This window comes from Littorina saxatilis, linkage group LG1 (assembly GCF_037325665.1).
Source record: "Littorina saxatilis isolate snail1 linkage group LG1, US_GU_Lsax_2.0, whole genome shotgun sequence".
Taxonomy (NCBI): domain Eukaryota; kingdom Metazoa; phylum Mollusca; class Gastropoda; order Littorinimorpha; family Littorinidae; genus Littorina; species Littorina saxatilis.
This window is the reverse complement of record NC_090245.1, coordinates 25,206,552-25,219,991: the sequence shown is the minus strand read 5'-3', so window position 1 is coordinate 25,219,991 and position 13,440 is coordinate 25,206,552. Positions and strand designations below refer to the sequence as shown.

Here is a 13,440-nt window from a genome sequence, read left to right as displayed (position 1 = left end):
TTTCAACACGTGCTCTCAGCGCGCAGCGCTGAACCGATTTTGTGCGCGCTGAACACATTTTGGTTCCACCTCAGCTACCCGGGCCCCCATACCGACACACCAAAGCCAAAGTTCTCGGTGGATCTTTTTGAAATTTGGACACCGTATTCAGCTACACCCCGGACACAATATCATCGATGAGATATTTCAACACGTGCTCTCAGCGCGCAGCGCTGAATCGATTTTGGTTTTTGTGTTCATTTCACCATTATAAGTAACTCTTCCTTATCTTCTCATCTTCTCCAGGTTTTCAGCGTTTACCTCCCTTCCTTCGTATGGTGCACTATAGTATGGCGTCTTCGGATATTCCCGGCGTTGTTACTATTTTTAGAAGGTCACCGCAGTGTCCAGAACGTAAATTGGACCCGTAAATTATCCTCACTGTAAAAGTGCAAAGGTCGAATCAATTTATAGCCACGCGAAAAATACACTGTCATCTATCTCTCTATAGATACGGCTTCTCTGTGTTTGTGTGTGTGTGTGTGTGTGTGTGTGTGTGTGTGTGTCTCTATGTGAGCAACACCTGTGGATTTTTCAGTTCTGTTTGTGATGTGGTCTGGCGGCTTTTGTGTAATTTTATGCACTGGCCTTCCTTTGAAAAGCCAGAACAGTTCAAAAGGGCTTAGAGATAAGCTCTAAATTGCTCAGTCCTGTTTGAGTGGTGTTCGCCTCCAAAGGTGATTAACACGGTTACATTCGTCGACAAGGATGGGACTCGATATGGTCAGGAATGGCATTATGGCCACTAAATCATTTTCGTGCTGTTCCCATTCCACGAATCTGGGAGGGACCTAAGCTTGGCGGGTCCATTGTTCGGACCCGGCGAAGCTGGCGTACGGCACTAAGCACTTCTTCCCGGCGAAGCCGGCTACCCGGCGAAGCCGGCTACCCGGCGAAGCGGGTATTCATTCTAGTACATATATATTTTACTGTATACGCAAATCGCGTGAGACCTAACACCAAGGCCCCTTTCTCTCGTCGACTTTCAATCAAACACTGCTCAAAGCAACATAGGGCGATGAACCAAGTAGCTTCGAAAGTCGGCCGACAATGTACAATCCATTGTTTGTCTATTTGTTTGTTTTAGTGGTTTTTTTTTCTTTCTTTCTTTCTCTGTTTGTATTTCTTTCGATCTCTCTTTCAATCTTTCTGGCTTTGTTTATTTCTTTCTCTCTTCCTTTCTTTCCTAATTTTTAAACCTGTTTATTGGCGCAACTTGGTTTGTGACCGGCAGTATCGGTGTCTGTGCCCCCCTGACACCGCGAGGTAAGTTTCCTTGTTTTATCAGGGAAAATGTAATCTTGAATCTGAGTTTTCAATGTTCTTTCTATGTTTTCCTTTCTAAAAACTTTCGTTGTTCATGTCTGTCTGTCTGCCTGTCTGTCTGTCTGTCTGTCTGTCCCTCTGTCTCTCTGTCTGTCTCTGTCTGTCTGTCTCTCTCTCTCATCCATTAATAGGTTAGACATTTCTGGTGATGTTTTCTTGGACCTAAAAAAGCTTTTGACCTTGTGGATCACGAGATCCTTCTACAGAAATTAAAATGTTATTTGAACAGTTCAAGCACTGTCCCTTTTTATATTTAGTCAAGTTTTGACTAAATATTTTAACATCGAGGGGGAATCGAAACGAGGGTCGTGGTGTATGTGTGTCTGTGCGTGTGTGTGCGTGTGTGTGTAGAGCGATTCAGACTAAACTACTGGACCGATCTTTATGAAATTTGACATGAGAGTTCCTGGGTATGAAATCCCCGAATGATTTTTTCATTTTTTTGATAAATGTCTTTGATGACGTCATATCCGGCTTTTCGTGAAAGTTGAGGCGGCACTGTCACGCCCTCATTTTTCAACCAAATTGGTTGCAATTTTGGTCAAGTAATCTTCGACGAAGCCCGGGGTTCGGTATTGCATTTTAGCTTGGTGGCTTACAAATTAATTAATGACTTTGGTCATTAAAAATCTGAAAATTGTAAAACAAAATAAAAATTTATAAAACGATCCAAATTTACGTTCATCTTATTCTCCATTATTTGCTGATTCCAAAAACATATAAATATGTTATATTTGGATTAAAAACAAGCTCTGAAAATTAAATATATAAAAATTATTATCAAAATTAAAATGTCGAAATCAATTTAAAAACACTTTCATCTTATTTCTTGTCGGTTCCTGATTCCAAAAACATATAGATATGATAAGTTTGTATTATAAACACGCTCAGAAAGTTAAAACAAAGAGAGGTACAGAAAAGCGTGCTATCCTTCTTAGCGCAACTACTACCCCGCTCTTCTTGTCAATTTCACTGCCTTTGCCATGAGCGGTGGACTGACGATGCTACGAGTATACGGTCTTGCTGAAAAATGGCATTGCGTTCAGTTTCATTCTGTGAGTTCGACAGCTACGGTACGGTATGTCCACGTCCGGACCGAACCACCCGAACACTTCTGTGGGTACGGATGGTTCGGTGCCGAACGGGACCTCCGGATGGTACGGGACCGGACCGGACCTACTGGTCCGGTACCGGGCCGGACCACCCGACCACCTCTGTTGGTCCGGATGGTCTGGCACCGAACCGGACCATACCGGACCTACGGGTCCGGAAGGTACGGTATGTCCACGTCCGGACCGAACCACCCGAACACTTCTGTGGGTACGGATGGTTCGATGCCGAACGGGACCTCCGGATGGTACCGGACCGGACCGGACCGGACCGGACCACCCTACCGGACCGGTCCGGATCGGACCACCCGACCACCTTTGTTGGTCCGGATGGTCTGGCACCGAACCGGACCACCGGACCTACGGGTCCGGATGGTACGGTATGTCCACGTCCGGACCGAACCACCCGAACACTTTTGTGGGTACGGATGGTTCGGTGCCGAACGGGACCTCCGGATGGTACGGGACCGGACCGGACCTACGGGTCCGGATGGTCCGGTACCGGACCAGTGGTCCGGTCCGGACCACCCGACCACCTCTGTTGGTCCGGATGGTCTGGCACCGAACCGGACCATACCGGACCTACGGGTCCGGATGGTACGGTATGTCCACGTCCGGACCGAACCACCCGAACACTTTTGTGGGTACGGATGGTTCGGTGCCGAACGGGACCTCCGGATGGTACGGGACCGGACCGGACCACCGGACCGGACCGGAACACCGGACCACCCTACCGGACCGGATCGGCACCCCCGACCGGACCGGACCATTTCTTTTCTGATCAGACCCGATGGGTTCCTGTTTAGTCTATAAATGGCGGGGGTTCGTTGGCTGGGCTGACCCAACAGTCGCAGGGTTTTTGTTTTTCTCTCCCTTCGGCTGCTGGAGACGTTTCGTCTTTGGGGCAGGGGTCTTCGCGGCCTCTTGCTTCTGTGGGCGTTTCTTCACAGCCTGCTTCATCGCTTTCGGCTCCTCCCCCTCAAGCTCCCTACACTCCTGCTGTTGAGGAGTTGTCGGGAAGTGAAGATGAGAGTGAGTCGGAGGACGATAGGGAGGAGGATCAGGGTCGCCCTGAGGTTAACACTGATCCTCTACCCTTGCCGGTTTCTGATGGAACTTCCGAAGCTATGCTTCGTACTTTCCAACAGTACATGACAGACATCACGCGGCGTCTTGACGCCACGGATGCCTCTCTTAAGCGTCTGTCGTCTAGTGTTCCCAACCCTTCGGTTGACACACAGGACGTGGACCCGGGGTCTGAGGAAGAGAGGCAGGAGGCTCGCCCTCGCACAGCTAGAAGGACGTCAGTTTCAGGACGTCCTTCCCTCCGACGCCCTCTCGTCCTTTGAGTCCGCTTCGGCCCGGGCGCGGGAGGCACACGCCGCGTCTGCCGGCGGCTCGTTTTATGAACGATCCGGCCGCCGGCAATTCGCGTTCCACCCTAGTCTTAGTGCCACGGTGGAAGCGGCAGCACATCGCCTGAGGAGTACAGATTCACGTGCAAACGCGACCTATGTTCCTCGGGAGGACGTGGGTTCAGTGCCGTGCTTTCCTTCGGGAGGCGCACCTCCACTGTTTCCTCGTGTCCAATCTGTTTCGTCCCTCCCTTTTCCCTTTGACTCTCGAACTCTCCCTTTCCAGACTTCGAGTGTTCAGGGTGGGGCTGACGGTGATGTGTTCGTTGGGGAGGTGCCTTCGGTCAAGAAGGTGGAACTGAGCTCTGCTTCGTTCCACAATCTTGAGGCCACCGTTTCTTCCACAGTCGAGGCCCAATCACAGGCCTTGACATGGATGAGCACGCTGTCCACACTGTTGGACCCTCCCGATCGGGCAGAGTCCGATTCCACTCGGGTCCTTGACACGGTTCGAGTGGATCGGGCTTTGCATGCCGTGCGATCGTGCGTGACGTCTGCGGCAGAATTGGCCATTGGAACACGGGTCCACTTGTTGGCCCTGTTCCGTGATCATTTTCTGACTACTTCTATAGTGCCTCCGGATATGAGGAAGCGTCTGAGAAACACGTTTCCTCAGCCTTCTTCCCTCTTTCATCCGGACACTGTTCGTTCTGTGGTGGAGTCCACACGCCAGAGGAACACTGATTCTCTGATGGTTGGCCTCGCTGCTTCGGCGACGGCGGCGGGGAGTAAGAGAAGTGCTACAGTCACCTCCAGCTCCCAGCCTCAGAAGAAGAAGAAGAAGAAGCCAGTTTCACTGCCTCCTTCTTCCTCCTCTCAGGCGCCTGTCGCGTTCCCCCCTGCGGCCCCGGCTTCTCGTGCTCCCAAGCAAGAAGAAGGGTGCTCTGACAGGTAAGGGGAAGCAGCACCACCAGGGGGGGTGGTCGCAAGCCTGCGCCTGCCCGCCAGCAGAATTTTCAGTGAGTCCCGGCCCTACGTTGACGCCCCCTCAAGTTGCCCCTCTTTCGTCCGTCGGTTCCCTTTTTCGGGCCCGCGACATGTGGGGCAGACTGGTCTCCAACCAGTTTATCTTGAGGGTGGTGGGGTCGGGGTTTTCTCTACCGCTGTCGTCACAACCTCCATTGTCCGCTCTACCATTGACGTTCCCCCCTCCTCGAGACCCTGCCAGATGGCAGGCTCTTCAGGACGAGGTGAACTCGTTGGTCGAGAAGAAGGCGGTCTACCCCCTTTCTCAGCCTTCTCCGGGGTTCTACTCCCGCCTGTTCACCGTCCCCAAAAAGGACGGCCGTCCCCAAAAAGGACGGCCGGTTCAGGCCGGTGTTGGACCTCTCCACCTTGAACTTGTACCTTCACAGGTGCAAGTTCAAGATGGAAACCCCTTCGTCGGTCCGGTTGGCCATCCGGCCAAACGATTGGGCCACGTCTGGGACCTCCAGGATGCTTACTTCCACATCCTGGTGGCCCCGGGGTACCGACATCTGCTCCGGTTCGTTTGGGAGGGCACAGTGTTCGAGTTTCGGGCCCTCCCATTCGGCCTGTCCTTGGCCCCTCTGATTTTCAACGGGGACAACAACACCACATGCTTAGCTTACCTTCGCCACCAGGGGGGCACCAATTCTCGGTCCCTCTCCCTGTTAGCGGAGGAGATTCTGCTCTGGTGCCAGACCAATCAGGTCCGGATGTCAGTCCAGTTCGTTCCGGGGAAACTGAACGCCCTGGCCAACATTCTCAGTCGGGGCGATCAGGTTCTCTCCACAGAATGGACCATCGCTCACAACGTTCTACAGCGTCTGTGGGCAAGGTGGGACCGTCCTCTGATCGATCTGTTCGCAACTCGATTCAGCGCTCGGCTTCCCAGGTACGTCAGCCCCTTTCGAGACACGAATGCGTTCCACTTGGACGCATTCACTCTCTTGTGGAGGCTCCTCGATGCTTACGCCTATCCCCCGACATCTCTGATTCCGAGGGTGCTGGCAAAATATCTGCAGGAACGGCCAAGACTGATTTTGGTCGCGCCTTACTGGCCAACAGCTCCGTGGTTTCCAGATCTTCGCGGTCTCACCCACGTAGACCCTCTACCTCTGGATCTGGACGGGGGAAGTCTGCTCCAGCCTCGATCATGCCTCCCTCATCCACGTCCAGAGAGTCTGTGCTTGACCGCATGGCTCTTGTGCTCTCCAAACTGCTTGCACTAGGATTGCACAAGAGTTCAGTAGAGTTTTCCTTGAACGCTAAGAGGCGATCAACTAATCAGCTCTACGACTTACGCTGGAGAGCTTGGGCCACCTTCGCCTTGTCCAAGGGGATAAAGCCGCTTTATCCCTCAACACAGGACTTGGCCAACTTCCTGGTGGAAGTGTATCAAAAGAAGAGTCTTTCTTCTAAGACTCTTCTTGGATACAAATCTGCCATCACTTCCACGTTTGCGGCCGCTACTGGTCGCAGACCTGAACACTTGATCAGGTCCTCCCTCATCGCTAATGTCCTTTCGGGTATTAGCAATGCAGCGGTGTCTAAACCTCGGGTTTCATTTCCCAAGGGGGATGTCTTCCTGGTCCTCAAACTCCTGCGTAGCAATGAGTTTGAACCCCTGACAGGCATCAGTATCAAGTTGCTGATTTTTAAGACTGTGTTCCTCATCGCTTTAGCCACTTGCCGTAGACTCAGTGGTATTCAAGCTTTGAGTGGCCTGGACTTTGACATTGAGTTCACCACACAGCAGTGGTTGCCAGCATGGTCACGTCAGTCTAAGGTATGTTTCTTGGGTATATTTTCTTTTACGGTAGTACTGTTAGAAAATTGCCTGGGTATCTTAATCCTTGGATTTAAGTGATTTTGATTAAGGAGTTTAATACTCTACATATCACCCTCACACCACTCTGGTATTCTGTGCAAGAATAGTACTGTCGAGGTAAGTGTTATATTGACTGTAAGGCTTCTTTTTAAGCCTACTGTCTATATGATACTTACCGAGACAGTACTATTAGAGTTTCCCTCCCGCCTCCCCTCTTGATATGTTATGGGCTTTTTGAGGGTCTGCAGCTCATAAAGAAAGAGGACGCGCCACCTAGCTCCCGTAAGGGGGAAGCACTCGGACAGTGCTTGGGATCCACGGTGGCGCATGGTTATGGGAGATAATTGTACCCACTCAGCGTTTTGTCCAATTTTTTCGGCCTATAATAGATAATGTGCAAGAATAGTACTGTCTCGGTAAGTATCATATAGACAGTCGGCTTAAAAAGAAGCCTTACAATCGAGGGACAGATATTCCTCCACGTAACTACTCAACTTATTACTATATTTCAGTGAATTTAAGTGATTGTTGATTGTGTGTGAATTGCCATACATGTATTTTGTGTGAATGACTTAAATATAGGTACGAGGGCAAAGGGCAATAACTTGTTTAAATCTCTGTGCCTTGTTTGAGTGCTGTGTGTGTGTGAAATGGAATGACTTAGTAAACAGAGTTAGGACATGCATTTCTGATAGAATAGTTATTTACACACAGACACTTCCAGAAAAAACCCTTCGTAACAGTGAGCCGAATCGTTTGCACGGGAAAAACTGTGTCTTTAAGTTTTTTATGCTGAGGGAATGTCTTGTAAAAAAAAAAACAAGTCGCGTAAGGCGAAATTACTACATTTAGTCAAGTAGCTGTCGAACTCACAGAATGAAACTGAACGCATCGCAACGCAGCAAGACCGTATACTCGTAGCATCGTCAGTCCACCGCGCACGGCAAAGGCAGTGAAATTGACAAGAAGAGCGGGGTAGTACTTGCGCTGAGAAGGATAGCACGCTTTTCTGTACCTCTCTTCGTTTTAACTTTCTGAGCGTGTTTTTAATCCAAACATATCATATCTATATGTTTTTGGAATCAGGAACCGACAAGGAATAAGATGAAGGTGTTTTTAAATTGATTTGAACAATTTAATGTTGATAATAATTTTTATATTTTTAATTTTCAGAGCTTGTTTTTAATTCAAATATAACATATTTATATATTTTTGGAATCAGAAAATGATAAAGAATAAGATGTACGTAAATTTGGATCGTTTTATAAAAAACAATTTTTTGTTTACAATTTTCAGATTTTTAATGACCAAACTCACTCATTAGTTTTTAAGCCACCAAGCTGAAATGCAATACCAAACCCCGGCCTTTGTCGAAGATTACTTGACTAAAATTTCAACCAATTTGGTTGAAAAATGAGAGCGTGACAGTGCCGCCTCAACTTTCACGAAAAGCCGGATATGACGTCATCAAAGACATTTATTGAAAAAATGAAAAAAACGTATGGGGATTTCATACCCAGAAACTCTCATGTCAAATTTCATAAAGATCGGTCCAGTAGTTTAGTCTGAATCGCTCTACACACACACACAGACAGACACACACACACACACACACACACACACACACACACACATACACACACACACACACACACATACACACACACAGACACACACACACACACACACACACACACACACACACACACACACACACACAAACACTTACACACACAAGAATTCATTTTTGAGTTGTACCTGAAGACACGAATGTCTTTGCGAAGGTATATTTAATTGCTCATAATATCAGTATGATGTCATCAACATGCATTAGCAGGTGAGTTCGCTGCAACTTGTAGATACCAACAAATGGCAGCCATCCTTGCCCTGTCCGCCTGAATGCTGTCGAGTTGTCCTGCATGGGAAAAGGTTGTCCACCTAACGTTTGCCTAGGCCGAACTGGGAAGAAATGAAAGAGAAACGTTAGTTTAGGTTTGTTGCTAACCAGGTGCTCTCTGAATAACATGTACACAATAGAAATGTTTTACCATGCGTGTAGATTTGAGCACGACCTTTTTTTGTTCCTGCGCCGCAGTAGAACTACTGACAGAGTTTTGGTCACATCATAGGCATTAATCAAGCTAACCTTATACATGTAATATCAGTCCGAAATCAGTCCGGAAGCTAGTTAGAACCACCAGCTTATTTTTCTCTCTTAACTTTAACCTTGAAAGCAGAATGTAGCCTTCGCATTCCATAAAATATTAAAAAGCCCGGAAGCAGCAATATGTGTTGTAAAGGTGTGCACGTGTACGTGTAGATTTTGAAGGCACGAGCACATATTGCTGCTTCCGGGCTTTTTAATATTTTATGGAATGCGAAGGCTAGGCTACATTCTGAAACGTTCGCTGAATTATTTTCGCCTCTGTCTGTCAAATGTATTCAGCATATAAACAACATCACTCTGCTCAGGACTGAAACAGCCAGGTTATCGGTGTTGTAGTTGTTGTACTTGTTTTCTGTTATTTTGTCATAATGTGACCCTCCACCACGAAATGAGTCGCATGTCACCTCGCGCGGTTCTGCACTAGGCTTAATATAAGTCCGGGGAGTGTCTAGTAACAGTGTGAGGGTCACCTCAGTCACAGGTTTATAACTCAAACAGTGTTTGCTCTTTTCTAAAACGGTTTTCACCACTGGATAGAGCATAAAAAAACTCTTTAGGAAAATGTAAAAATATGAAAATCATGCAAATGTGACATGCGACTCATTCCGTGGTGGAGGGTCACAATATTCTCTTTGTTTTTTTCTTCTTTTTATATTTAGTCAAGTTTTGACTAAATATTTTAACATAGAGGGGGGAATCGAAACGAGGGTCGTGGTGAATGTGTGTGTGTGTGTGTGTGTGTGTGTGTGTGTGTGTGTGTGTGTGTGTAGAGCGATTCAGACTAAACTACTGGACCGATCTTTATGAAATTTGACATGAGAGTTCCTGGGTATGAAATCCCCGAATGATTTTTTCATTTTTTTGATAAATGTCTTTGATGACGTCATATCCGGCTTTTCGTGAAAGTTGAGGCGGCACTGTCACGCCCTCATTTTTCAACCAAATTGGTGGAAATTTTGGTCAAGTAATCTTCGACGAAGCCCGGACTTCGGTATTGCATTTCAGCTTGGTGGCTTAAAAATTAATTAATGACTTTGGTCATTAAAAATCTGAAAATTGTAAAATAAAATAAAAATTTATAAAACGATCCAAATTTACGTTTGTCTTATTCTCCATCATTTGCTGATTCCAAAAACATATAAATATGTTATATTCGGATTAAAAACAAGCTCTGAAAATTAAATATATAAAAATTATTATCAAAATTAAATTGTCGAAATCAATTTAAAAACACTTTCATCTTATTCCTTGTCGGTTCCTGATTCCAAAAACATATAGATATGATATGTTTGGATTAAAAACACGCTCAGAAAGTTAAAACAAAGAGAGGTACAGAAAAGCGTGCTATCCTTCTTAGCGCAACTATTACCCCGCTCTTCTTGTCAATTTCACTGCCTTTGCCATGAGCGGTGGACTGACGATGCTACGAGTATACGGTCTTGCTGAAAAATGGCATTGCGTTCAGTTTCATTCTGTGAGTTCGACAGCTACTTGACTAAATATTGTATTTTCGCCTTACGCGACTTGTTTTTTTCTTTTTTTTAATTTTGCCATGCACATCATTGTGGGGCTTTTAATCCATAAACATGTATCCCTCACTACATACAACTTTCCATTCATACAGGAGCCTTTACAGCAAAAATATGGCATGATTTATAATCAATCATTTGGATAATAAAATGTCCTAAATTATGTGGTTTTTTTGTGTGTGTTTTTTTCATTCTTTTTTTCTTCAAAATGTCCTAATATGTGACCCTCCACCACGGAATGAGTCGCATGTCACCTTTGCATGATTTTCATATTTTTACATTTTCCTAAAGAGTTGTTTATGCTCTATCCAGTGGTGAAAACCGTTTTAGAAAAGAGCGAACACTGTTTGAGTTATAAGCCTGTGACTAAGGTGACCCTCACACTGTTACCATACACTCGCCGAACTTATATTAAAGCCTAGCGCAGAACTGCGCGAGGTGACATGCGACTCATTTCGTGGTGGAGGGTCACATATACAGTTCTTTTTCTAATATAATATTCAAATCATCTCTCTCACAATATTTATATATACTTATACACATTTTGGCAATCAAAATTATATGATTACTTATTTTGTTTTTGTACAGTTCTTGTTTAAAGGAACAAATGGATCTGTTACAGGAGAAGGAAGCCAAGGTACCATCTTCAAACGTTCCTCAGATGTCACTCTACCAGGCAACGAACGGTGTGACCATTAGGCCAAACAAATATATAAGTTGGTTAAAGGTAACCCGACCGACCCTATTTTGTTCCGCCGACTCTAAACAAAAATTTTCATTTCTCAAAAAAAACTAAAAACTCTTGGTACATTTTGCGAACCATATCGAGACTAAGGTACGTAACCTCCTTTAAAATCGACTAAATAAAAATAAAAAAATTTAAGCCGACCCTATCTTTTTTGGTCACGTTACCTTAAAAGCTATAACAACATTATTTCTGTTTGGCCTCAGCTGCAAACAATACACACCTCACAGCACAAGTCTCCCGCGTTGGGACATGGCGCTTGTACCTGGAAGTAACCATAGGAACACTTCGGCTGCTCGCAATAGAAATCGGGTAGGTCAAATGGACATACCTGCAATTCAAATCGTGGAAAGTACTGTTAATTCTAGTCATAACGAATGCCCAAGTCAGATAGCACATGCCATCCGATTACTAATGCAAACACATGCATGTGCGCGTCCACACGCACACAAGCGCGCGCACACACACACACACACACACACACACACACACACACACACACACACACACTCACTACTACTACTACGTGCTTGTTCCTGTGTGTGTGTGTGTGTGTGTGTGTGTGTGTGTGTGTGTGTGTGTGTGTGTGTGTGTATGTATGTGTGTGTGTGTTACATGTGTGTGTTTGTGTGTGTGAGTGTGTGCGCGCGCGCGTGTGTCTGTGTGCATGCGTGCGTGAGAGCGTGCGTGTGTGTGTGTGTGTGTGTGTGCGTGCGTGCATGCGTGCGCTCGTGTGTATGTGTGTGTATGTGTGTGCGCGCGTGTGTGTGTAATTTCTTTTACGTCATTTTCTTCGTAACCACACACAAAGACTCACCCGTCGACAACACACGTATCCCTGTGTTGGGCAGCTCAGACTGGAGTCCACAGTTGCCCCCGCACCAATACAAGAGTCAGTTGATGTCACACACGACACCCCTTCGTCTGTTGTTGGGCAAGTCTAAAATAGAGTGTTCATTTTCCTCCGAAGCACGGCAAGGCAAGGCAATATTTATTTCCAAAACAACTAGCGTTACATCAGTTTGAAAGAAAATTTACAATACAAACTACAAACAAGTCGCGTAAAGTGAAATAACAACATTTATCCTACATACGTGAGTGAGACACCCGTGAGATAATAATCGTTTAAATCACACGTGTGTATATCATGTAAATGAGGTCATGTCAAGCAAGTCTGGCAGGGACCTGTTTTTCCACTGCTTATGATGCCAAAGTCACCGAGACAAACGTCATTATAGAAACAAAAATTGCGCTCGCTAATTACCCTCGATGAATCTTTAAAACTAACACGTCACGCCACACTTTCAGAGTGACGTTTCTTTGCTTTGACGTAATAGATTGCACGCGGTTTTAGAAGAGATCGAGGTTGCAAAACAAGCGTCTTCAATTTAGCTGCCTCGACTGCAAGACATTTTCAGTAAAATACACGTAAGTACAGTATGTAGGATAAACAGAATAGTATGGATTGCTGTGTCGTACCAGATTTACACTCGTTGCTTTTTCAAATAGTGAACAGCTCGCTTTCGCTCGCAGTTCAATATTTTAAAAAACAACTCGTGTAAATCTGGTACGACAGAGCAAGCCATGTAGTATTCTCTATTTAGTCAAGCTGTCGAACTCACAGAATGAAACTGAACGCAATGCTTTTTTCACCAAGACCACTTACTCGTAGTTTCGTCAGTCCACCGCTCGTGGCAAAGGCAGTGAAATCGACAAGCCATGCAGAATAGTGCGGTAGTGGTCGCGCTGAGCAGGATAACACGCTTTTCTGCATGTCTATTCGTTTTAGCTTACTGAGTTTGTTTTTAATCCAAACATATCATATTTGGAATCAGGGACCGACAAGGAATAAGATGAAATTGTTTTTAAATCGATTTCGGAAAATTAATTTTAATCATAATTTTTATATTTTTGTATTTTCAGAGCTTGTTTGTAATCCAAATATAACATATGTATATGTTTGTGGAATCAGAAAATGACGAAGAATAAGATGAAATTGTTTTTTGAACGTTTAATAAAAAATAAAAATTTAATTACAAGTTTCCGATTTTTAATGACCAAACTCATTCATTAGTTTTTAAGCCACCAAGCTGAAATGCAATACCAAAGTCCGGCCTGTGATTGCTTTGCCAAAATTTCAATCAATTTGATTGAAAAATGAGGGTGTGACAGTGCCGCCTCAACTTTTACAAAAAGCCGGATATGACGTAATCAAAGGTATTTATCAAAAACATTGAAAAAAATGTCCGGGGATATCATTCCCAGGACCTCTCATGTCAAATTTCATAAAGATCGGTCCAGTAGTTTAGTCTGAAT

At 45.4% G+C, this 13,440-nt stretch overlaps 2 protein-coding genes and 1 long non-coding RNA gene across 3 annotated transcripts in view; 1 reads left to right on the top strand and 2 right to left on the bottom strand.

Annotated features, from left to right (window-relative positions):
* LOC138965619 (uncharacterized) overlaps positions 1 to 13,440 on the bottom strand; it is a 498,821-nt gene that overhangs the window by 268,282 nt on the left and 217,099 nt on the right. The gene's annotated exons all lie outside the window — the stretch shown is intronic.
* LOC138965511 (uncharacterized) overlaps positions 1 to 13,440 on the top strand; it is a 422,657-nt gene that overhangs the window by 298,732 nt on the left and 110,485 nt on the right. The window lies entirely within an intron of this gene.
* LOC138965489 (multiple epidermal growth factor-like domains protein 10) overlaps positions 8,428 to 13,440 on the bottom strand; it is a 49,765-nt gene continuing 44,752 nt past the window's right edge. Inside the window, exons 18-20 of the mRNA XM_070337668.1 lie at positions 11,942 to 12,064; positions 11,348 to 11,455; positions 8,428 to 8,642 (exon numbers count right to left, since the gene is read on the bottom strand). Of these exons, the coding sequence (XP_070193769.1) occupies positions 8,622 to 8,642; positions 11,348 to 11,455; positions 11,942 to 12,064 (252 nt within the window). The 3' untranslated portion in view covers positions 8,428 to 8,621. The remainder of the gene's footprint in view (positions 8,643 to 11,347; positions 11,456 to 11,941; positions 12,065 to 13,440) is intronic.